Genomic DNA, 27,566 nt, shown 5'->3' with positions numbered 1-27,566 from the left:
CAATTTTCTTTTTCGTTACTTTCACCCACGATGCTTTGGATGAATTAATAATCAATCAACTTTTATGTTTTGTCAGTTTTTATGTTCCATTTAAAGTATACTGTACAATCTGTTTGCTACTTAAAATTAAGATTTTTACAGCTGAAAAGATTATTACAATACTCTGTATATATATTTTAATTAAATATCCTATTTATACTTTTTGGTATATTCACATTCCTAACACAATTTTGATGTTTTTGTAATCCACTATATGACTGCATTAAAACAGTATAGTAGCCAGCGCATTTAAAGTATGATATAAAGTTCCTTCACAAAGTTAAATAATAGATCTTAAGTTCCCTCATTTAGAACCTTTATCAAACAAAATCATTACATCTTTTATTTTATTGAATTACATTCTAGATTACATTTGAATTGCACACTAATGTGTCTTTTACATTTTTTCTTTTTCACAAAATTTGTCAAGAAAAAGAAATCAATCTTATCTTACAACTTCAAGTCTACTTACTGGAAAGTAATTCCCATATAATACATCGGTGTAATATAACATAAATAAAACTAAGCATTGATACTGTATAATGCAATATTCCAAATAACATAAGTTTATTTTGTATGTAAATGATGATAATCTAATCTCAAAAGCAAGATTTCTCTATATTGTTAACAAACTTTTGGTTCCATATAAATAATTCTAGTTAATTCTGATTGAAAAGTTATGGAAAACATTGGAAAATATTTCTAGAAGTTGCAATCCAACTCCAACAGAAAATTCTTTTGAACACACAAAAATCATCCTGTTCCATTTACAACACAATAGTAATTAATAAATAATCAAAACTGACATATTCTTTTTGTAAAATAGTTTACAATTATTTTTGACATTCAACAATCACAATTTACACCAATTACTTCAGGTTAATACAGAATCAAATACTTTTCAATACACATGTATTTTTATACAGGCATTTTATGTAGATTTAATTCTCTGTACAATATGCAATAAGGAATGAGAAATTAAGATAATTTTCTACAGTCAAGGAATGTGAAAGATTAAAATACTTGCTTTATTCCACACAACTCAAATTAAACTTATTCGATCAGGGAATTGCGATGTAACTATCGATTTTGGCGTGGTGACGTTGAGCGACACATTCGGCTATCCACACTATGTTCCTGCATTCCTGTTCCTTTAACTTCAGATAGGCGAAGAATACTCCAAAGTGAAACTGACGTAAAAATGCGTTGACATTTAACTGCACCTGAACAAAACAGAAATAAATTATACGAGTGTTTTTATTTCATAAATAAGTAATACTCGAGAGCTTAGAAATTAACAGTAGTTCATAAAACTGAAAAAGTACTTCAAATATAATTACAGCATGAAATCTTTTGCCAATTATTATCCATTAAATTTGTGTTTAAAGAACTGAAATATGTCTTCATAAATAAACATGCTTATATTACAAATAAATTTTTGCCATTTGATGTATATTGTCTAGCATTCAAAGACTTAACACTTGTCTAGCATTCAAAGACACAATTACCATACATTGTTTACAGCTGGCCTTATACTTACATTATTAACTTTTTATATTATTTTACATACAAAAATTTGAAAGAAAGCACTACTTATTTTCATTGTTTCTCATTAAAGTTTTAGTTCAAAAAGTTTCTTGACTAAGGCATTTCATATAAATGATGATGGTTTCTTGATGTGGACTGAATATATAATTTAAATATAAATTCAATTCATATCAGCCAATTGACATTTACACAATAAATTGCTTTGAACACTTATTTTGATACTTATTGAACTGTATCTTTATTAAGAGTTTATCTAACTTCCACAAAACACATTACACTGTTCAACTCAGTAAAACAAAGCTCAAATTGTAAAACCCAGTCTCCATACAAAATTTATCATGATAAATTTTGTATTGTGCACCTATTTCTGATGCAAAAAATGCATTCATTAGCAGAGCAACAAAATTAAAAAATAATAATTTTTCCATTGAAACTGGCCTAAAACTCAGATGGAAGTTCCTATTTGTATTAAGCTTAAGTAAGCAATCAAGCAGTCTCTTTTACAATATTCCATCTAACAACCAGGGCAAGTTAAATGAGTATTTTCAAATGATTTTTTTAACAGAACATAAAAACAGATAAAAACTTTCCATAAAAAAATTGGCTATAAATCAATATTACTGATGCAGTCCTTTGTACAACAATTATAAAACATTTCCATTGCATCAATCGTGCTTTATCACTTTTTCCATGGGGGGAAAAACTGAATTGGTAATGAAGAATGCTTTTAGCAGTTTTTTAGTTACTAAATAAAATTTTCTAGTCATCAATAGTATCCTTCCATTTTTAAAAACAATTGTTGTAATTAATTAAGCATTCAAATTCTATTTTAAAATATGTTTCGTACAGTAAAATTGAAAACATTTCAAAAATCACCTTTAATTTTTGTTCATTGTTTAAATGTCAACATTTTGGTAATGAACGAGAAGCCAGCTGTAAGTAATAATTTAATACCTAACCAACTTCTGGAAGTTTTAACAAAACACTCCACTTCCCACAGACATCAGATATAATTTCACAATACATATCCCAATTAATTAGTTAATTTGATGAATTTTTTGACAGACTTTTTAAACAACACTTACCTCGTGTTCAAAAAATTTATCTTCTAACGTCTTTTCTCCTGGATTATTTCCTGCTCCTTCGAACAACGTTTTGTAAAACTATTTAAAAAATTATACGTGTCTTTTTAACATTAAATAAGTAATAAAATTTTAATTTGTTTTACATCGATATTCAAAAAAACTCATATAAAACTCATAAAATTTTCTTATTAAAACAATAGGCTAAACTGCCAAGATTAAAAATCTAACCTTAATCTGCATTATTTAGAACTACAAAAAAAATTAAATATTTTTTAAAAATAAGATTTAATACTTAATATATATATTTTTTTACTGTCTTTACTGTCACGACTAGGTGCATAGACAGACACTGGGCATTACTGACATCAATCTTTATTTGAGAATATCCCAAATAAAGATTGATGTCAGTAATGCCCAGTGTCTGTCTATGCACCTAGTCATGACAGTAAAAACAGATAGACGGCCGGATGGCCGAGCGGTCAAGGTGGCAGCCTACCGCTCTGGGGGACCCGGGATCGAATCCAAACGGGTCGAATAATCCCCAGGAATTTTTCGGGGGTGGTATGTTCAAATATGTCGGGCCCCGTCCCTCACCACCCGGTCGCCCCATTGTGGGCCTGGCCGAACCCATAATGGGCTTACTAATAGAGGCCCTCTTAGTGCCCACAGGGCAGAGTTAAAAAAAAAAAAAAGTAAAAACAGATAAAAGAAGACACAGTTTCAGAATACATAACTTAATATATATTTAATGAAGGGCTTTTGCACTTACAACTAGATTTCAAAATAATGAAATATTCCTTTTTTTCAATTGATATCACAGCATTTAAGTTGAAAATAATAATGTTACAAATGTGAAACAATATAATAAATAAAATATCACATTCTATCATGTTTCATTTTTATTTCTTCCAAAACTCAGCTCATCATTGTGTATAGTTCTTTTACAATTAAATTTTACTTTCTTACTTGCTGTTTCAAAATAATGGAATATTAGTATCCACATTTCAAAATAATAGAACATTTTTATTTCACTTTATATACAGCTTGTATATACTGTATTAATATATTGATGTCAGCTTTAATACTGTGTTGTAACTTTCTTAGCTTTTATCCCGAAAATAACATTTGTATTATCAATGTAAATAAATAACTAATTTTATGTTGTGCCATCTGTTATGACATAAAAACTTTATATATTTTTAATTATTATAAAATAGCAAAAGACTTACTTTTCAAAGTAGAGATGAGTTTTATAAAGCACTATAAACACTAACAAGTAAAATCTTCATTAAGTCTGACCCCTTGCAAGATTTATCATGTAACCACCCTCTATCTTTCCATTCCCTTGACCTTTCACAACCAAAATTTAATAGCATCAATGCACCTTATATACAAGTTACTGTGCCCAATTTCATTTCTTACCTTCACCGTCCAGATATGTTAAGCAAAATAGACATCAACACACACACATACATATCCATAAAATTTTTTTGAATTTTTTTCACTTTTTTGAATTCAGGGAGTCTCAAAACCCAAAGATTTACAAAAAACTCAAAGGGTCAAATTTGACACGATTCCATTACTCTCCCTTGTTATGTATACATAACAGCCAGGAAAGTAAAACCAAGAACCACTGGTCTACATATTAAAACAAACTGCTTACCGCATAATAGTCAGCCACAGCTTTTACTTGATCATAATCATCAGCTTTTGCTAATTCTGCCAATCCATCAGGATATAATTTTCCACAGTGAGGATATAATTTAGCTCTGTCTTCCTTAGTCAATTCTGTACCAAAAGAATTTATAGTAATCACAAATGCTCTTCTGTCGGCTTCAAACTAAAAATACACAGATTCAATCATAAATATTGAAAACAAATCATATAATTATTTAAATTGAAAAGTTCACTTTAATCAAAAATTTTACCAACTTATTATATTATACTTTTGTTGACTTTGGATGTTCTTGTGAACTAGGACTTGTTACACTGAGGAAAGAAAAACACACAATTTTAAATTAAAACATATTTAAATTAATGTAACAGGATTACATTACATTAAATATGTTTTAATTTGAAACTGTTTTTTTCTCTTCCCTCAATGTAACAAGTCCTAGTTCACAAGAACATCCAAAGTAACAAAAGTATAATATAAGTAATTAAGAACAAGAAGCATGTGTATCAACATGTTATCAAAATAGTAGTCAAACTTTGATCTATTCTATTTTTTTAAAAACAATAAAAATTGGCAAGATTTATAACATATTTAGATGTAAGCAATTTAGAAATAGCAAAACTTCCATATTAAATGTTAGTAATGAAATTGTGATACAGTAGCGTCCTACTAGTCCGAACACCACTAATCCAAAAATCTGCTAATCTGAACAGGGCTTGGTCCCAATTAGTTTGGACTAGCAGGACTCTACTGTTATTACAAGAAAGAAAAGAGAATTAGTAGAAAAATGTTTCTGACATACTAAGGCTAAGTATGAACTATACTGGCCACTTTATTCTATTTCCAACTACCTTGCTACATAAATAACGTCATAGCTACACTTATTCATACAGCCTACATATTACCATCATCGCAAAATTTGGTACAAAAAGAGTTACAATTTATTAATATAGCAATGCATAGGGCAGGATACACTTATGCTAAATTCAAGTGCATTAACACTCAAGTGCAAAAATTCCTCTTCCCTCTATCAAAATTAGAAATAATCAAAACAAATCACATTTATAGAAGCCCTTCCATCCTGTATCTTGGGTCTGTGTCCTTACAAATTACCAGATTTCAAAAATTGGAATTTATTAACCTTCCTATAAAACCACAGCTGCCCTTATATAGACCTGTGTAATGGCAGGGACAAATTAACTATGTTAGAAAAATCAGGTATATATATGTAATTCCCTTACAACACCAAAACAATGACAAAGAAGTGATATATAATTGGGGCCACTAGTAGTAAATTGCCAAGCCAAATATTGGAACATCAAGATGACATTTGTAAAAATTTCCACAGATCTATTTAGAAGGGTTCTCAATCATTACTTTACATCCTTGTGAAATGAATCTTCCATCCTTGTACAATGTGAGAACTGCAACTATTTATTCATCTGGAAAACATTTATTGAAAAATTGGAGCCATGTAATAGGCCCATTCTAGAGCTTCCAAAAATATAGGTATTTAATAATTTAAAAAAATTAAATCACAGCTTGCAAAATAATTTTCAGTTATAGTTTGACCATTAATTAAATGTGTAAGTTTAATTGTGAAAGTAAATTGTGTAAGTTTAAAGACATGTTCAGACCAAAAAGGAGCGAGTGTGACAGATGGATTCTGTGGTATTTGCAGATTCCCTGACTTTTTCTGCGACTTTCCAGGTCTTATGGACCCTGCTATTACTTGTATTATTAACATATTTTTTTATAGTATTTTGATGCTCTGGCACTAAAATAATATTGGTCTCAGTATGTTTTTTATTTTCTCATATATTGTCTTTATATAAATTAACTTTTTTTTATTTATTATCAGTTTTGTTATTATTATTATTCATTTTTTGTGAATTTATTGCCCTTTTTTCTATAAGTTTCTTTAAATAATTAGTTAATAAATATTTTTTTAGGAAAATATATCTCTGCATTTCTATCATTGACCTTTGTTGGTCTATTATAAATTTTTTGGATCACCATCTTAAAGGTGTTTTCTTTTATGTATATTGGTATTGCTAATATATAATAATATAATGCTATTGGTATTTGACAATGTTTTGTATATTTTTTAATTACAAATTTATCCACTTCTCTTTCTATTATCAAATGCAAATAATTTATCTTTTGATGTTGTTTGACTTCCATCTGAAATTTTAAAGGGTCTAGATTATGTGTGATTTTCCAGTCTTTGTGGTCAGTAAGTGGATTGCTGCTGAAACATACTGACTGGGTTGGCATGTGTTATCTATTGTGTGAGTAAGATGATAGATGTGTTTGTGATGCATATTTAGGCAAGTGCTTCATTCATCACTGATGGCCAAGGGTAATTTAGCATTTTTCAAATGTGAGACTCTACCTAACTTACAAATGTAATCATTGTTAATCAGTTTTGTTTTCTCCACAAAAATGAGTATGCTTATATACCTAAAGCCAAGTGTTTATAGATCAGCTACCCAACATAGAAAACAGATCTTATTTGTGCAGCCACTCTAGATCAGATGTTGTTTATGAGTCATTCTTTGCTTCATTTCTCCTCACAGACCTTATTAACATCAGTGGCCCTACTGAAAAATTATGTTCCTGCTGGGATTTCTCTATGGTTCCTTGAAACTACTGTATTACTATTATTATTATATCTTTTACTCTATCATTCTCAGTTTGTGTCTGGTATCAATCTCACAGGCAGGCTCAGGAGCCAAGCCTGTAAGACCAATACAAAACCCTAAACAGTTTGGAGAAATTTTCTGACAATATAACACATTGCTAGAATGGTAACTTTTTGTAAGGATATATATAAATTTGAATGAATGTGTATTGTCTTCAGGCTTTTATGTAACAAATATGGGATAACTTCTGTGGCAGATAGAACTGTTGTTATGGTATGGACTTTATTCATTTTCCACAAGCACTTTACTTCTTGACAGAGTTCAGTATATTTACTTATTTTTTCTATACAGCTATTTTGTAGATTATGTGTATTTGGTATAGCAATGTCAATATTGTAGTTTTATGCACTTTGTCGATGAAGATAATATCCAGTCTATCATGAGGGATCATTTTATCTGATATAGCTGCTTTGTCAAAATATAGTTTGTGTGTTGTGTTCTCAAGAATAGTTTGTAAAATATACATATGGTATTTCTGTGATTGTTAGTAAATATTTCTTTTCTACATACTGGTGAATTATTTTTGCTTCCTGATTATGTCTGTACCAGGCTTTTACAGCTGTCCATGATATGTTGTATAGTTTCTTGTGCAACATTATATTATTATTATTATTTAGAAAATTAAAAGTGGATTAGTTAGTTATTTATGGTGTGTACTCAAGTTAATATGATTACTTAAAAATCAAGGCAATATTAAAAACACATGATGCCAACAATTCAAATTATTGACAATTTATTGTTATCTCGTCCCGCTTTGAACTTTTCAAAGCCAGAATGAAATATAAGTAAGTTTTTAAAATAAATCCACAGTTATATATAATACATACCGCTAAAATTTCACACATAACTTCTGCAGTAGTTCCTCCTAATTCTTGACAAAATTTGTAAAATGATTCCAGATATGACTGTAAATAGAACAAATTTATTTTAAACTACAAATCAAACAATCACCAGATTAAATGAGTTATATTACTGCTACTATTAATAATTAAATAGTAAGTAATTTGTCCTAGAGGTAGGCATTAGACATCATTTGTTATTAATATTTAGTAATTAATTTTGAAAGATTGAGGGAAAGCATAAATGGGGCTGAAGACATCTGTCATGGATGGACAATATTAAAAAACGGACAGGCATACGAAGCATTGGGGAGGTAATAAAAATGGCCGACGTCTGGGGGACCAGGCATGGCACATAAAGAAAAGGAATTAATTTTGAAAGTTCTGAAAGGAAATAATTGTCCTGGATAGGACTTGAACTCACAACTACCACTTACTGTGTGGATGTATTGCTAGTTATGCTAACCAGACCACCATCTGATTCTCCACTTCCAGGCATATTTCATTTGGATATAACTATCCTTGGTTACTTATGGTGCTGACAGGAGACAACTTCAGCAACCACACTTTATAATCACTCACTATGACACTCAGCCAGCTATTGCATGGTGTAAATATACTATATGAATTTGTAATTGTTTGGCTTATTATAAAAATATCAGGCTTTGATATGTTTATAAATGTATCTATAAACAATGCCAGAATAAAGCAATAGTCAGCTGAATGCTATAGTGGATAATTATAGGCCATGAACACTGAAGTCATTCCAGTCAGCACCATAAGCAACAGATGATGGTTGTATCTAAAGTATATATGTCTGGAGGTGGAGATCGAAAGATCAAATGGTGGTCTGGGTAGCATAACTGCAATATATATGCAAGATAAATGGAAGCTGTGGGTTCAAATCCTGTTCCAAGCAGATTCTTTTCTTCCAGAATATTTAAAATTATTTAATAAATATTAATTTAATTATTAAATTTAATAAGAGATGGTGCCTAATGCCGAGTACCAAATTATTCACTATTTAATTATTAATACTAGTGGTAAAGTAGCCTGATTAATCCTGCAATTGTTTGGATGTGCATAATTTAAATGAAATGTTGCATGTTTAAAGAAACTAATTCTGAATTTGTTAGAATTGGTATTTTTGACCTATCTAAGGTCATCTGTAAATCAAAGACAAACAGAATATACTGTATAACTAAAAATCTTATACATATGCTCTTAAACTTTTAAACTATAGAAATTTTAGAACTTTAAAAAATTAAAACAAATGAAATGCAATATATTAAAACTTCCTGTCTCAATTAATTTTCACTAAAATATATCTCATACACAATGTAGTGAAAATATTGAGACTTAACACACTGTTACTCAGGACAAAACGACAATTCTATAGTTAAAACGTACCTTTACTTCTAGTATGCACTTCAGTCCATACAACCCTCTTCAGCCATACACAAATAAATAGGGATCAGCTCTTAATAACCTGATTTATGCTTATTAAAAACACAATAGATGTGATAGATGACTAAAACCAGATACATATTTATTTGTTTATGTCTGAAGAGATCTTATGGACTGAAATGCATACCAAAAATACAGGTACATTCTAACTATAGAAGTGTCATTTTGATGTCCTAAGTAACAGTGTGTTAAGTCTTGATATCTTTGCTACAGTGTATGAGATACCTTTAGTGAAAAATAAAACATTGTTGAACACAATTGTAACATGTATGATTAGGATTTCAAATTTATTGCGAGCAAATCTTCCTTCTGACTTTAGTTAACTATTTACATGGAAATATGGATTTGAAAGATTTTTCAGTTGAAGGGTAAAAGTGCTTCAATTTGAACAGATAATGTCATAAATTTTATAGGTACCAGTGCAGAGTTAAAAATACCTACATAGCTATATCAGAACTCCCCCTGACAGTATAATGACTTCCTCACTAGTAATAATTATCTTACTAGTGAGGAAGTCATCTGGAAATTCATACCACCCAGATCACTAGTTTCGGTAGTCTCTAGGAATTGGAAATTAAGTCTTTTAGACATCTAAAATGAACTTTGGCAATTTGCAACTAACTATAGAACAGTTTATAACTATCACCATGCAAAGAGATGTTTTAAACAGCAGACTGCTTACCCCTATGTCTTCCAATCCTAGTGATTTTGAAGTTCTAACTCAGGTCACTTTCTTATTGGAAGACATCTGAACAGCCTACCAGATTTCACTTATAAACCCAATGATTATTTGTCTAAATGGCAAGTGTTAACTAAATTTGTTCAAGTTATATGGCATAAGTGGCAATTTGATAAAGACAATGTAACACTAATTTTTTTTATTTTTTATTTCACAGGAAATTGGAAAAGTCTCATGACTGTTGATTTCCACCCCATAACAATAACTATCCACAATGGGCAATAAAACAACCAAGAAAAATTAAAATTAACTTATATAACAATATAAAAAAGTAAGATGAGAATTATAGAATGTAGTTAAACATTAAAATTAATAATAATTTTAATGTTTAAATATATAATGTTTATAATGTTATAATGTTTATAATATTATAATGTTTAAATACATAAGAGAAGGACAAATAATTGATATTAAATAATATAAAATTATAAAATCAATAATGTTAAAATTTTATATATTTATATTAATATATATAGTGAAAAAATGATAATTCAATGATCCTCTTAAAGGATGAGAATCTACTGCCCGGTAATTGGTCTTTGGGTAGAGTACAGGAATCATATGGAAAGGTGAGAGGTGCCCTTCCTGGAAAACATCAAGAGGTATTGTAGAAAGAGGCATATCAAAGTTATGTTTCAAAGTTTCATAAAAAAAGTTTATCATGATGATCAAACATGTGTCATCCTTTATTTGTGATTGTTAAGTTTTGTCTTTAGTGTTTAAATTCTTTTATTGAAATGTTATTTTAATGTAGACTGTGTTGTTGGCTCTTAGAGTATGACCACATATTTGTAATGGTAAGTTAACAAATAGTCTTAGAACAGTAAAATACATTGCATAATGACAAATGTTCTGCTATTCAGATATATGCTGAAAATTAATAATACCAACAATAATCCCGATATTCATATGTATACAAAAATAAATTAACTATTTCATATCAATAATTCTAAATGTTATCAGCTTGTAATTTTCTATGATAATGTAAATGCTCTCAATAATTCACATATTTTGTTCTCACTTCTTATAGAAACCATTTCACATAGCTGCTGTATTTTTTTTTATTAATTTATTGTAAAAAATTAAAAGGAAACTTTGAAAATAATGTGGCTTTCTAAAAAAGAAATATAATCAAATATCGTTCACTATCCCCGTATTAAAATAATATTTAAACAAAACAAAAACAAAAGAGAAACAAGAACATCAATGAAGTAATTTACTGTTTACCTTGTATAGTGTATTTCTAATAACTTCAATATTCACTTCATCCAAATCCTCTTCTGTGATACAATCACTAAAAAATGGAGCTATAAATTAAAGTTTTTAAAATTAATATATAAAATTGTAATCATTCATCTCACTCTAAAAATGCAATAAATTATTTAAACCAATTCATAAAAACCTGTTTACTTTTAAAAATTCCTCCAATCCCAGCACCAGATCGAACTTTGAATAAAAATTAAAACAAAATATTCCTAAATCAAATTTAAAATTTTGAAGTATGTTTAATAAGAAATTTTTAATGAAAATGATTCAACTGTTTGTTGTTTTGCAGTAAATAATTTCTAAATATATTTTATCATGCATTGTTTAGAACAAATATATGCTCAAATATATATAAAATAAATCAACATAATTTCAAACTCATTGTAACATTACCTAGACAAGATCTAAATACCCCAGTCCAATTCAGATTTTTTGGATATTTGATTTTGTATTTCTTTGATTAACAAAAGTTGCAAAATACCAAATAGTTTTTTAAAAAACTAAAAAAACTTTGTGAAAGGGTCTTTAGGTCCATGGGGACTTTTGTCCTGCCCATTTATGTTTACAGCATTCAACTGTATACTAGATACATAGACGACGTTCTCATCATTTGGGAAAAACATCCCATCGTCCAGAATTTTATAGATAACATCAATAACAACCCATAAGATCTCAGGCTAGAATTGGAGCAGGAAAGTGAAAGGGAAGTGCATTTTCTTGATATTACACTAACAGTCAGGAGTGGCAGCATATTCATGAGCATTTACAGGAAATCTTTGTACAATCCTCTGTTCATTCCTTGGAGTTCCCATAACCCTCTCACAGATGCTTGGAGCTCCTCTCATCCTTGGAGCTCCCATAACCCTCTTAGCAGCATTTTAGGTGCTGATCCGGAAAGCACATATGTACTGTGTGAATGCTTGGGATAGAAACAAGGAATTGGATTACATCATTTCCATTGGTGTGCAATTTGGTTACAAACACAGGACCATTAAAACCCTCATTGATTCATTCCAACAGGACATCCCAGGAATTCTTCATGAGCTGAACATTTTATTCTAGACTACACCACTCCCCTATGGAATATCTTTAAGGAGATAGGCAACACCATTGGTTGGTCGCAGCATCACCTACAGAAGAAACTCTACATTTTGTAGGTTATTAAGAAATGACAAGGATCTCCAGACATAATGCTGGTCCCAGGTGTTTACAACATACCTGTAACAGACAGCAGACTTGCGCATGATCTCTACTATATTGGGGCCACTCTGATATCTGTCCAACAATGGTTAAAAGAACACAAGGATGACATTAGGAAATCCAACCCAAACACCACCTTAGTGGCATATACCATCACTAATCAAGATTCTATGAGTATTGAATGGGACCAAGCCAGAATTGTCCAGAAAGTAAGGAATCACTGACATATTTGCTATGCAGAAGCTTTTTATATTTATAAAGCAACATGTAAGAAACATTCTATCAGTTATAAGGATATTAACTCTCTGTCAACAGCTTGGAGGTCTTTTTTTGTACACCCTCTACATAAATAATGCAAAGCCTCACAATAGCTATGGAATGTACTATTTACATCATTTGACTTAACAGATGGATTCATTATTTAAAGATATTTTGTATTTATTTACTTTTAATGTTTCTTTGTATTTATCAATTTAATTTTTTATGTATTCGTTTATTTTATTGTGATGATTTTTGTATTTTTGAATATTTTCAAACTTATACATTTGTTTCACAATAGCTTAACATTCAGATGTTAAATTTGAATTTGTATTCTAGAATATTTTTTCCAAATGACTGTTGTGGCATTCCATTACATATTCTACTGAAAGGAGAATGTTAAAAACATCCAAAAACATTACAGTTAAAAAATTTTTTTGCTGTTTCTTCAAGGTTATTTTTGTGTGAGTTTATCTTAGTATGACTATCAGTAAGTTATGGCCTTTGTAATGACATTTCTAATTTTGTACTGGCTGATATCAAAATAAAATCTACAATTTTTGTTATGTCAAAAGCACTTTTTTGCATCACTCGTTTTGCTACAGTTTTCAAGACAACATTAGCAAAAATCTCCCAAAGAATTCATTCCTGGCAACACTAGTTATCAAATGTTAAAGAAAACATCCCAAGTACAATAAAACAATTACTTCTTCATTTGATCCAATTCTAACCCAGAAGGGAGTTTTTGTTTACAGAATAATAAGACAATTAGCAGTTTTTTTGACTGGCACAGTAAAGAGTGCAGTCAGGTCTATTACTTATCAAAGCTTACGCCAAGATTTTTGCAGCGTGTCAGGTTTCAGTTCCTCCCATGACTCAGCAATCGTATAGATAGCATCTTTGATGTTGAGCGATTTCGTAGCTTCAAATATGTTACAACCTTCTTCAGACTTTTCTAAAACTGAGCTAATGTGTTTTCTGTGATAGCACCTCTTTAACCATTCTATCACTCCCTGATCCATTGGTTGGATAAGTGATGTGACATTTGGTGGAAGAAAGATAGCTTTTATGTCCCCTTTCACTAAATCCTCAGATGGATGTGATGGTGTGTTATCCAACAGCAATAGAGCATGAACGGGAAGCTTTTTTTGTTTCAAGTCTTTTTCAACAGATGAAACGAACTCACTGAAAAACCAAGATTTGAAAAGATGGCAGTCTGTCCAACCAGATTTTTGATTACAGTAATAAACCGGCAAGGAAGATAAGTTTATGTTTTTGAATGCCCTAGGCTTCTTAGATTTGCCAATAACGAACAGGGGAAGCTTGTGTGTACCATCAGCATTGCTGCAAGGAGCAACAGTTAGCCTATCTTTTATAAGTTTCGTTCCTGCAACGGTTTCATTTGATGCAGCGAGCATTTTGTTTGGCAGCATTTTATAGTTTAGGCCTGTCTTGTCTATGTTATAGACTTGGCAAGGTAACAGTTCATTTTCTTCGACAATTTCTTGAAACTTCACCAGAAAACTCCTTAGCCGCCTCGGCATCAGCAGATAGTTTTTCACCAGAAATTGAAACAAACTGGATGCCATGACGAGTTTTCCAGTGATCAATCCAGCCTTCACTAGCTATGAACTCACTTCTGGCTTATACTTTTTTTGTGCAAAGCTATTAACTTTTTTTCTATAATGGGTCTAGCTATCGAGGTTCCCTTCCTTCTTTCTTGGCAGAACCACATCCACAATGCATTGTCAAGCAGTTCCAGTTTAGGCTTTCTCGACGTTTTCCGATTCTTAAGAGTGTTTTCGCTATCTATTGTCACTGTGCATGATTCAATGTCTTTCCAATTTTTTCTCCAATCTTTTATTGTTGTAATGCCTACATTGAGTTTCTTGGCAATTTTTTGGAGTGATTCCCCTTTGTCCAGTCTTTGTAGCACTGCTAATTTTTCATTTAATGAAAGAATAATGTGTTTACGTTTCACTCCTGACATGTTGAAAAAAAACACAAAACTGTACATGTACACACAATGTAAAACATATACTGTAATGAACACAGAAGAATGCAATGGACGGTGAGTCATCGATGAGTTGGGACAAGTTTCTTGACTCCAACCACGGTTGGATTAACTGGAGAGACGGACTAGCCGAGGGCGGACTAGAGGGATTCTACTGTATATCATTTTCCAGCTTAATCATCAGTATGTTTGAGAATACTGATTTGAGCATCAAGAAAGGTTATGTATTCCTAACTCAGAAAATTAATTAAGCTGGAAAATGATATACATGAACAAGACCCAGGTTTACTATATGAAGTAAATAGGAAAGTTAAAATTTTCCAAGAAATACTAGCATGAAATCTGTTGAAAAAATTTCCAAAGAAATTAAATTGGATATTTCAAAAGCAAAAACTGACTAAAGAAGAAGCACCTGTTATGCCATTAATTTACTAGGACAACATTTTACCTCTGGATTACCTTTTATGCACCATGGCATATAGTCCATGTATGCATCTGGTACCGAGTCACATCCAGAGTGAATAATGTCTACGTCAAATAGTTAAAGAAAGAAGAGAGAGAGATAGAGAGAGAATGAATAGAAATTATATCAGGAAACAAAGTATTAAATGCAAACATTGAGAATATTTCATTGTACAGTAAACCCCCCCCTATAACACGGATTTATATAACACAGCAAAAAAATTGTGATCGTGTTCATATAATGTGCTAAAACAGACTTGTATAACATGGTAAAACGTCATCACCGACTCATATCGGAACAGGATTGGTCGAATCTGGACCAATAGCAGATATTGTACAAACAATTGAGTTTAAACGAGCACTGGACCTACTAAAAAAAATTTATTATTCAACAGCCATAAAAATTGTATTTTTATTAATGATGTCTCCAAAGTTAAGTTATTTTTCTGCGAAAAATTCACTGATCAGGAAACACGCGGCCGCCGTTCGATAAGCCACTCCGCAACAAAAATAAGCTTAAGCAATGGCATCATCAAATGGTGCGCACTCAGTAAGTAATCCTACAATTTTTTGTTTATAGCATAGTTTATATGGATTATTCCCAAAAAATTATACATGATTTAGAAATATTGAGTCAAATTAGTCTAGAATCAATTAATTTTATGGAAGAAAATCTTTCAAACAGCCATAGCCCTAAACTGCCAGGCTGTGATTGGCTCATGTATTTAAGTGACTTGTACAACACGGATTCCTATAACATGGAACGTATCTACCATGTTATGGGGGGTCTACTGTATAGCAAAACTCAAAATGTAAAATGAATGGCATGATTTCACAAAACAGTGTGCACTGTTATGATCTTCATTTTAGCAAAGAATAACAATAAGTGAATAAATTCAATTTTTGCTGCAATTCTGGAAGAATTCTTAAATTTTTCATGTCATTCCACAACTGCTTCAGAATTTGTTCAATGGAACTTATGCTTAAACTGCAAATATTTAGTAGTACAGTAGATTCCTGCTAGTCCAAACACTGCTAATCCGAACATGTTTTGGTCAGTGAAGAGGAAAATTTTCTCTAACAAGAGGTCCACTTAGAGGTGTTTCCCTTTCTCTTTCCTGAGTGAACCATGTGAATAAGGTTTCATCAAGCTTGTCAAACGTTGAGGGTCTTGCTGTTTGTTGATTTTCAACTCATTTTTCTGAAGTTGAGGTACAAAACTGCTCAATCTTTGCACAATGTTTTTCCAGTTGGTTATTGTGATCTTGTCCACTCTAAACTCTACGGTCAATTTCATTTCACTTCACCCTTGTCTAGGGTGGGGCACTGACATCATTGATAGCATTGGATCTATAGAAACCGGACCTGTTTTACTGCTTGCTTCTGCATTATTTCAATTATTCAGCTAATCTGAACTGGACTTGGTCCCAATTAGTTCGAACTAACAGGACTCTACTGTATATAAGAAATTAAACATTTTAGCAAATATTTACTGAAGCAAAACTCAATGCAAGAAGAGTAGAAATCTTTCATTTTGGTGTTCACACAACAGATTCTCATTGTATTAGTACAGCAGTTCTATCACAAAATGTTCAAGTAAATTATGACAAAATCAGTAAAGGTGGAGATAGTAAAAACACAAAAAACAAAAATATTCCAAAAATTAAGAAACTCCAATAAAAAGTTCAAAAAGTTGAAGCAAGAATTTAGCACATTCAACTTATCCACTGAGAGAATAAAAAGGCAATCTCAAGTACTTTGGGTTAAGCCAATTTAAACTTTAAACTGTTAAATTGGCTAAACCAAAAGTACGTTAGTGATGATTAAAGTTGTTTTTGATGTCTTAAAAGATATTTTAATAACATTTTTTATTAAATATTTTTTTATGAAATCTGTTGAAAAAATTATTGTATCTGTATTTTTTATTAAATATTTTACTCATTTTATCATCTATCCTCATTCTCTTAAGAAAATCCATAATATATACTAAAAACATCTAGGGAAATCTACAGAAACAAATGAATAAGTAAAAGTCCAATAAATAGTTTAAGTTTTATTGTTGTAATATTAACATTTTCTTCTTCAAATTCATCTTAAATTTGTTATGTAGATAAATTATAAAAGTTCAAAAATGCTTAGTATTAAAATTACATTTCTAAAATAAGCAGTTTTTTAGCTAGTTTGTTAAATGCAATGGTAGTAAAATATTTTTACTTAAATTTTCTCTTACCTAGTGGTGTATCAACTAAAATAGCATTATAAAGTTCTGCTTGAGTAGAAGGAATATGTGCTGCAGCCATTTGTTCAAAGCTACCCAATGGATGACATTTTGGAATAAGTTCGGTGATGGGACGTTGATGCAATGTTCCCGTGATAAGTAAAATGATATTATCAATCATGTAACTGTACCTAAAGAATTAATAATGTAAAATTTCAATGAAAATATACAACATAAAAAAATAATAAATTGTTTGTGTTTAACAAATATAAAATCTCCAGATCTCATTAATCCAATATTTTGTAAATTACAAATATTTCTTCTAAACTAGAGCAACTGACAAAGCAAAATATACCGAGATTTGGACATTTCATAAATCTAATTACAAATTTATTCAAACTATTACATGAAAATCTGATTATAAAAAATTATACACAAAATTATAAAAACAATTTAAGAATTTTAAAATAGTTTAATATTTTTTATAAACTATATTTTATGTAAACACTTAAAATTATTAATTTTAATACAGTAAAACCTCAATTTAACAGACTTCAGATTTACTGGACAAAATTTCCAGCCTATATGTCATAAGTGAAATTTAACACCCTGTTAATTTTAAAATGTTTTTTTTTTTATATTAATTGAATTAGCAGTATTTTTTTCCACATTCAAGAGTCACCACACTGTATTTTTCAGAAAATGTTTACTTGTTTATTTTAATTTAGATCATATACTTGCTTATTAGTCTCAGAACTATGGTGAGTACACAAGAACACAGAAAACATCTCATACATATTAAATTTTAATTTCACAAAAATATCTACAAAAGTAAAAACAGATAAACTAACTAATTTGTCAAATTAACACATGTATTTGGAAAGCCTACTTTATCATATAATGTAGGCTCTTGGCTTTAACAGACACCCCCTCATCCAAATTAGTCCATTAAATCAAGGTTTACTGTAATTTTAAAAATATGCATAAAAAGAATACCATATACTGTACATAGAATCTACACCATTCTAGGAATTAGCAGATTAGCCTGGCATTGCTTGGGCAAAAAATAACAACCACAAAGACTGAGATTATTAGATTATTTCATACTTTTAACCCTTCTATTATATTATAGTATTTGATTTATACAACTTCAATGGTTATCTTATGTAAGGGTTTATCACATCAAGTGACCAATCTAACACATTTTAAATTTTTTTTTGCCAATTTGAAACCAGTTTGTTGTATGTTTTTGTTTCTCAAGCACTATAAAGTGCAATTAATCAAACACTAGGCATTTTTTCATCCTTTTATTTATTCTTTTAGTTGAACTAAAAGTCAACTAAAAGAATAAATAAAAGGATAAAAAATGTCTAGTGTTTGATTAATTGCAATTTATAGTGCTTGAGAAACAAAAACCTTTTAAAATTATTTAAAAATTGTGTACAGCAGAAAAATAAAGAATTTTTAAAATGTTAAATCGGTCAGTCAGTCTTATAAACCCTTATGTAAGACAATCTCTGCAGTTATATAAATCATATACTATAATAAAACAAACATTAAAACAATAAAGGTATGAAATTATTAACAAGATATGTGGACGACGTGTTCTTAGTTTTTGATAAAAAAAAAATAGAGTAGAAGAATCTTTTATACTTAATTAATGAAGTAAATAAAATTAATATAGATATTAAAAACCATATAAAGAGTTTGGTTATTTCAGCCTACCACTGTCATGTTTATCATGATACTCGAATGGTACGAAATGGGACAAATTCAATGATCGGGTAGACACAAATTGTAAATGCAATATCTTAAATTTTTTCAGATATATTTTTTACCTAATGTTAACTCTAAGAAACTGTACATTCACTGTCAAATATCAAATAGTAATCTGGCCACAAATGAAATTTCATGAAAAACAGACCACAGATTTAAACTCAACACCTTCAAAAACTCCTTAAAAGATATTTTGTGCTCATCAGTAACCTTGTATTATGTAATTTTGTTATTTGAATGCCACCATACTGCTGGTCTGATAGATAGAAGGGACTGTTGCAGAAGGGGGTCAAAGTAATTCGACCAAAAGTAGTTGTTGACCTCTGTCCAGAGAAGAGGATGGTCAACGATGACTAATTAATTCTATTCTACTATTAATATTTGAGAAATGATCTATGTTAGACAAGTTGTGGTGGCTCTGCTTCTGATCAAAGGTGCTAATGTTAACTTGTTAACATATGTTAACATATAAAACTTGTTTAAATAAAAACAATCTTGTAGAAATGAGAGAATAATTGCCTTTATGTGATAATAAAGTGTTTATACTTTTGCAACAGATTTTATAAACTATATGGAAAGTATGTTCTCATAAATATCGTGTTTATAGAAAAATTATTGGGCAGCAATTTGAAAAAATTGTGATCTATAAATTCAGACTGTTGTCCACTTGTCTGTCTGTAAATAATCAATTTTACTATTGAGTTCTTTTTTAATCTCAAACTTAATATCTATATTTTTATTTACTTCATTAAGTATAAAAGAATCTTCTACTTTATTTTTTTTTAATCAAAAACCAAGAATGTGTCGTCCACATATCTTGTTAATAATTTCACACCTTTAATTTCTTTTATCTTCTAATCTTAATCACAGCTATTTCTACCAACCTAAGACCCTATTACTGTACCCATATTAATACCATCATTTTCCAATAAAATTTTTCACCATTTACCAAAAGTAATTATTAACAAATGAAACCTCAATTAATTCAAATTATCTATAACAGCGGTTCCCAACTTGGGGCATGTGATAGGTTGTTTAAGGTACAGAAAAAAGCTAGTTATTATGGCAGAAAAAATAATATATTATGTATTACAAATTAATAGTATTAAAAGATTATTAGGTAAAAAATGTTCCTTGCAACAATCATAAACTATTATACATTTCAAAATGCAAAAATAGAAATAAAAACTTATGCTGCCGATTGTACAATGCAACAGATCGATAAATGTTGTGCAGTCGGTCAATGGTAATGGGGATACCATTATGCGTGATTAGTGATTATGCTACAGACTTTTGATGGTGGGTTGTGTTACCGTTATTATTATTATCTCTCAACAATATTCCCACGTGTTGTTTGAAAGAAGTATTTTTTGTTTATAAAAAGTATTTTTTATTAGAGAGGTTAAGAGGACAAAGCTTTTTCTTCTTATTTATATATTAAAAATAAGTATCACAATAAGCTGAAAGCAGTTCCAGATTTGAGATTATACCTCACATCAGTCGAATCTGACATTAAAAAATTATGCGAGAAAAAACAAGGACAAGGCTTCACACTGAACTTGTTTAATACGAAATTAAATACAGGTATACCTCGCCTTATGTCGGTAATTGGTTCCAGGAGAGGCGACATAAGTCGAATTTACTTGTGTAGTTACGATGTAAGTCGAAACTACAGTGGAAAACACCAATAATGAGCACTTAAAGACTGCTAAATAAGATGACAACACAGAAACACAGATGGTTTCATGTTTCGTTCTCTAGGATTTATTATGATTATATTAACATTTACTATAAATGTACATATTTTTGATTTTATGTGCTTTTAACGCTTTTCTAGTGATATTACGACTTCAATATGTGTGGCAGATGGATGTAAAGTCGAATAAAATGACAAACTTAATTTTTATTTTTCCATATACTTTTTTGACAAACGACGTATAATTGAGAATGATGTAACTCAAGGTATACCTGTACTTTCAAGTTAGTTTGTTTGTGAAACTTTATTTTTATTATAATTTTTATATTTGTTATTAAATTTGTATTGTAAATGTATTGATTTTTAAATGTATGAACATAAATATATTCTCTTTATCAACATTATAAATTAGCTTTTTTTTTTTAAAGTTACAACATGTAAAATTAACAATACAGTTACTCACTAAATTTCTTAAATGAGGGATACAATCTAGAGAAATGACATGTCACAGGGTATGTTAATGAAAAAAGGTTGGGAACCGCTGATCTGTAATATTTCATCCAATCAGAATTTGTGAAATTAAAAATACTTACGTTATATAATCTAGAAAAGTCGATAAAGGCTTAACGGCATGATTTCTTATATGATTAAATTCCACTACAAGTTTCTCACGTAATTTTTCATCAATTACCGAGACTGCTAAAGGACTCGCTTCGTTTGCTAAGAAATTCCCATAATCAGTGCTTTGCAGATGAAGTTTCAAATCTAAAATATATAATAATTATAAGCAAGCATTTTAAAATACATTATAATTATATAAATAGCACTGTTGAAATTCTCTCAAAAGTCACTTAAAAATGTATTTACATTTCTTTATATAAAAAAAATTGAAAGACAAGAGTTATATATCAACAGACTCTTAACAGAGGAGGGAAGGATTTTACATAAGGATAGGAGACATGAAAAGACTTCTTTTGACTCACAAGTCAGACTTGGAGTTGGAGACAACTATTCATTTGCTCCCATAGCAACTATTCTTTAAAACGGGTTAAGATTGATTTTTGAAAAATAATTTTTGGTTATATAAAAATACACATATAAAAACTAAACTAAATCTAATATATACGGATAAATATTATTGAAAATAATACATATCCGTATATATTAGATTTAGTTTAATATATATATATTAAAAGCAAAATGTTCAATCATAGCCACAAACAAATAATGTAAATTTAAAAATTTCAAAAGAACTTTTAAATGGTTTTTAAAAATGTTTTAATTTTCAATTAATTTGATTTTAATTAGTTTTGATTTTATTTTTAATTTTGGTTTCAGTTTTAGTGTAAAGGCCAGAGTTTTAATTCATTTTTGGTTTATTTAATATTAATTTAGTTTAAGTTTCTATAATTATTTTTAATAATTACCATATATCTCGGCAGATAAGATGACCTTCAGCTAAGACAAGATAAAAATTTTTGTGGAAGTTTTATAGTTTTAGCATATATCTGTCCTATAAGACGACCCCTAAACTATCAACAGCCTATGAATTTAGTTTAGATCAGCGATCATCATCTGGATAATAATACTATATAGCATATACGGAATTATGTCCAATTCGTGATTTTTCGAATGAACATATTTTATTTTCTGCCTTGCTTTTGTTGTAAATGTTCGCACTGATTCGGGCATTTGGGTAATGACCTTGACTATTCACAAAAACGTTGTATGGGCTATTCTATTTTGTGCACATACCCTAGTTTCTACTAGTAAATAATTACAATTTGTCCATTTTTGTATAATGGTTTTAATTTATATAAATTTCAATCTAATTTGTAATTGTCCTATAAGACAACCCCGGATTTTGGGGCCTTTTTTTTATGATTCAACTATCGTCTTATCTGTCAAGATATATGGTATCTATTTAATTTTTTGCCTGCATTTTTTGAACCCTTAATTACAATTATTTTAATTAATTGCAACTTTTTTCTTTTGTGACATACTATAGAAATTGTTTTAGTGTTGTTTCGCACAAAAGACAATCAACTTTAAATTTATTATAATTATTTTTAGTAATTTCATTAATTTTTGTTTTAGAAATTTGCCTGCTTTTTGAAAATTTTTTAAATTTTAATTTTAAGAGAATTAATTAAACTGTTGGGCTACCTAGTATGGACATGAGCATCATAAAGGATGACATAGCAGGACTGAACATGAACTAGTTCCTGAGTCATGATGTGTCTTGTATACCAATATTCGATCCAATCCAAATCATTACAAAGGATCTAACATCAACTGATTAAAATGTAACAGGGTTATGGGCCTAGTCATGTCCTATATGATTGAACATTTTGTGCAATCTTTTGAGCATTTTTTTGGACAGGTCAAACTGCTAGACATACAACCTCGCAATTTATGGCATCAACTGTTCTTGAGCCATTTAAATCCTTCCCAAAACTAGAAAGTTCATCAAATTTCTTGTTGTGTGAGTTTAATATAAAGATATTACTAATGAGAGAAAATTTGTGGTCTACCATGGTAGTGTCAGAACATAACATCAATCAATTTAAGGAAAAAGATGAAGCTCTAGTAAGCCAAAACTGTGGGATCAAGAAGCTCTCATTACGTTTGCTCTAAGTGTTGCTAGCCATGTAAACAAACAAACAAACATCCATCATTGTGAAACTGCCAGAGAAGCCTAGAAAGTACTGTATCACACAGACGAATTTTGGATTATTAAGGAAGACTCAACTTTGTCAGCAGCTTTATTCAATTTCATATAAGGCATGTCAAGATATAAATGATTATATAAACTTCAGAAAATCATAGCTATTTTAATCGACTTGGGTGATAAAGTCAGTGGCAAGGACACTTGTTACCGTTCAGAATATTCAATAAATACAATAGGTTAGTTCAATGTTGATTGTGAAAGGACATTGAAGACGACTGCAAAAAAATTTATTTTTTGTATGTGTCTTATTGTATATTTTTTATAATTTTTAAAATATATTTTAATGTGTTATTTTTGAACTTGAATTCATTTACATGTATGTATTCACACTGAATATTTTAATTATATTTTTCAATAAATAGTTTTTGTCTTTATTGCTCACTTTTTATCTTAGAGTTTGTCTGTTCCATTAAAATTTGCTTTTTTGGGACAGCTGTTTAATTGGGGAAAAATTAGTGAGGTCCCGCTGTGTCGACTGTATTTAGAACAAATTTATGGATTGTGTGTGCAGAGTAACGACTGTTTTAAACACTTTCCCTATGACTATCAATCTATCAGGGATTTTGAGAGTGGAATGATTTGTGCTTACAAAAGACTTGGGGCCACACTTACCATCAAACCTCAGCAGAATTCTATACAATGATAAGGATCTTTTAGAAAAATTATGAAATTTACATTGTCCCAACAGCAAGTGCAAACAGGAACAAAGTTCTTTTATTGTTAACACTAAATCCAGAACCTGTTACCGGTGTAAATCATGTAAAAAAATCTTTCTTCACAAACATTTTCGAACTTTCTAAGATGGTTCTTCCTCAGGCAAAAAATCCAATGGAATGCTTCAAAAAACAGAATGTGGAGATTTAAAACAAAACCGAATGCTCGTATAATGAAACTCGAGATCTCAACAAAACCAAAAATGTTTGTGAAGAAAGGTTTTTTTCACACAATTTACACCAGTAACAGTTCCGGATTTAGTGTTGATTTCATCCCTGGTGTTAAGGTGATGTTGAGTTTCTTTTATTGTATAATTCGAAATATGCACTCCGTAGTGAATTAATCAAAGTTCTTTTACATAGGTGCTGCAACTAAAAAGTTATCAAATCATTTAAATGAACACCAGGACAAAGTTAAAAATAAAACAACCTCCACTGATCTTGCAAGAAACACATTAGAAAATAATTTTACACCACTATGGGCCCATACTTCCATACTTAAGCAATGTTTAGATTGCAGAACCCTATTCATCTGGGAGACATTATACATATCTTTGTTAAAACCCTGCAATTCTTCCACTCTTGAAAATTTTATGTACTGTACGTTACCCAAAAACAATGTTTGTTTTCCAATCAATGCAATTAAATGTAAAGACTGCTGTAAATAATCACACATAATCTTTCACACACATAATCCATGTTAAATTTTAATTACTTTTCAACCCACGACAGCGCACCTTGAATTCTGTTTAACAAGTGTAATGTGTTCATGGTGCTCAATTCAAAAGACATCAATCATTAATAAGCATGGATGAGCTGTTTTAGTATGTAGAAAAAAGAAAGCAATACTTGAAAAAAGTGAATAGACTCCCTTTGTTAAGCATTTCATTTTTTTGTAGGATATTAGAGCGATGTTCTATATAAACAAAAGTTCAAGCTCTTTTCTTGTAAAACATCAAATGTAAAAGCAAATACTTCAGAACCCCAGAATACCACAGAAAATAACTTCAGTTTACCTTCAAAGTGCAATCTTGGAATGTAGTCACAAGCTAGAAAATGCATACTACATTATTAGCAAATACTTTGAAACTTTTCTGTAAATTTTTGATTTGTTTCCACTGAGGTAGTTATTTATTTTTGGAGAAATAATGCAGGCTCATCTTTCCTAAAACTGCTTTACTTTTGTATTGACACACTGCAATTTCAAGAAACTCACTCCTATTTCAAGAAATTTCCATTTCAATTTGAGTTATAGCACCAGGTATTATTAATTAATTACAATGAATAGATGAAGATACTGCCTACAATCTCTCTGTACTAATGGCGTTCTAACTTCTTTTCAGTTGTCAACTAAATTATTTTTATTTGGAAAGTGTTCTATTTTCAAAGTTAAAACTAACTAGGAAAGTATCAAAATATTGTATTTCTCAATTCTAATGTGCCATAAAATCTAATGCACACCTAATTTTTTAAATATCAAAACCCAATGGGGAGTCAGCTCAAGACTGTAATGTGTACCCTACATCGAAAATGCAGCCACAAAAAGTTAATATACTCAAACACATCTTTTGAAACAAAATGCAATTAACATATATTTTGAAAAACATTTTATTTTCATTTTTACAATCCATATGTCCATATTTTTGAATTATTCATTTACAACTCCATCATCAGGTACAGAGGATTTTTGGATCAACACAAACTCACAGTCAAAATTATGGTATGATAAACAATCGACGAAATTTTACTTTTGTACGCACAAGTATGAAATTTACCAGACACACATTATTACACTGAAATATCTGTATACATTCTGCAGGAATTTTTAAGCAGACATCACGTGCATGGAGGGCTAGTAAAAGAATAAAAGAAGACACCCGAGTCTATTCCCTGCCCAATTCTAACACATGCCAGTAGTTCGAGACCAGAAAAATCCAAAAAAATGCACACTAGGATTGAAAAACACCAAGTTACATATTAAAAACGTTTTGATCTAACCTTTAATGTGAGTCCTTAAGAGTACAAGTTCTCATACATTCTTTCTACTTTCAATTCAGTTAAATATAATAATTTACGACAAAAATTTATATTTTACGGTAAATTAAACTGAAAAAACGTGTAAAGATTTTACGTAGACATTTTCGTAACGAAAATACTTTTTTGCGTGTCAGATAGGCGGAGAGATATCCGCTTACTTCGTACGAACAAAATCCAATTTCCCAAGTATTTAAAGTAATCGACAGAATTACTCGAGAACGTAATCACTCCGATTCTGGCTGGAAAAGACAGACTCGATGGCGTATTTTCATTAAAGAAATAATAAGAGTAATAAAAGAAGGAGCAAGAATTACGAAACGAAAGTTTTAACACCATTTAAATACGGGCTACACCTTCTCGATGGGCTTATTACGCGGATTATCGACCGTATCTATCGGAGAAAATCGCTCACCTTCCAAAGTTTCGCATTGAACCAGATTCATATAATCAGACTGTTTTAAGATTCCATATCGAAATCCTCGTACCAAACCCTCTAAATAACCATTATCGACGTTGAATAGCGCTTCCGACATCTTGACTGCCGATCATATGATCGCCTTCTGCCGGCCTATCTTTGATTTTGCAGTGTTGCCAGAAGAAAAATCGTTTTCCTTTGCAAGAGAAATTATCGAGAAATAAAACTTTTTAATGACGAAAATTTGTCAGCGGTAAATAATGCTTTCGTCTTTTAAATAATTCTGGAATAATAAAATAAAATTTCTTCACATTATTTTAAGTTTCCATTTTTTATACGGTTTTTGCCTTCTAAAAATATGCCGTTACTTGTTTATACGTTTTAATATGGTCGTTGCGGTAAAGAACGAGTTGGATTCGAGAATAAGTAATATCGATTACGTAAAACGGTCGCGATAACTTTACCAGTTTCCAACGAGTGTTTAACGAGTATTAACGGGAGGCCGAGCGGTCAAGATAGCAGCCTTCCGCTCTGGGGGACCCAGGATCGAGACCGGATTCGATCCCGGGAATGACCCGTCCGGATATGTCGGCCCCCGTCCCTCACCAACCGGCCGCCCCATTGTGGGCCTGGCCGAACTCGTAGTGGACTTGCTAAAAAGAGGTCCTCTTAGTACGCACAGG

The 27,566-nt window shown here is 30.4% G+C and overlaps 1 protein-coding gene across 1 annotated transcript; it reads right to left on the bottom strand.

Annotated features, from left to right (window-relative positions):
• Positions 1-338: 338 nt before the first annotated feature.
• Positions 339-27,047, bottom strand: VhaAC39-1 (V-type proton ATPase subunit VhaAC39-1). The gene is made up of 8 exons (XM_067288367.1): positions 26,881-27,047; positions 21,581-21,752; positions 17,528-17,706; positions 11,325-11,404; positions 7,880-7,957; positions 4,336-4,512; positions 2,673-2,750; positions 339-1,262 (listed from the first exon to the last, which is right to left on the bottom strand). The coding sequence occupies exons 1-8, from the start codon at positions 26,999-27,001 to the stop codon at positions 1,101-1,103; spliced, it is 1,047 nt and encodes a 348-aa protein (XP_067144468.1). The 5' UTR covers positions 27,002-27,047; the 3' UTR covers positions 339-1,100.
• Positions 27,048-27,566: the final 519 nt, after the last annotated feature.

Source organism: Centruroides vittatus, unplaced genomic scaffold, assembly GCF_030686945.1.
Source record: "Centruroides vittatus isolate TY-2023 unplaced genomic scaffold, ASM3068694v2 contig_1309, whole genome shotgun sequence".
NCBI lineage: Eukaryota > Metazoa > Arthropoda > Arachnida > Scorpiones > Buthidae > Centruroides > Centruroides vittatus.
This window is presented reverse-complemented; position numbering and strand designations above follow the sequence as displayed.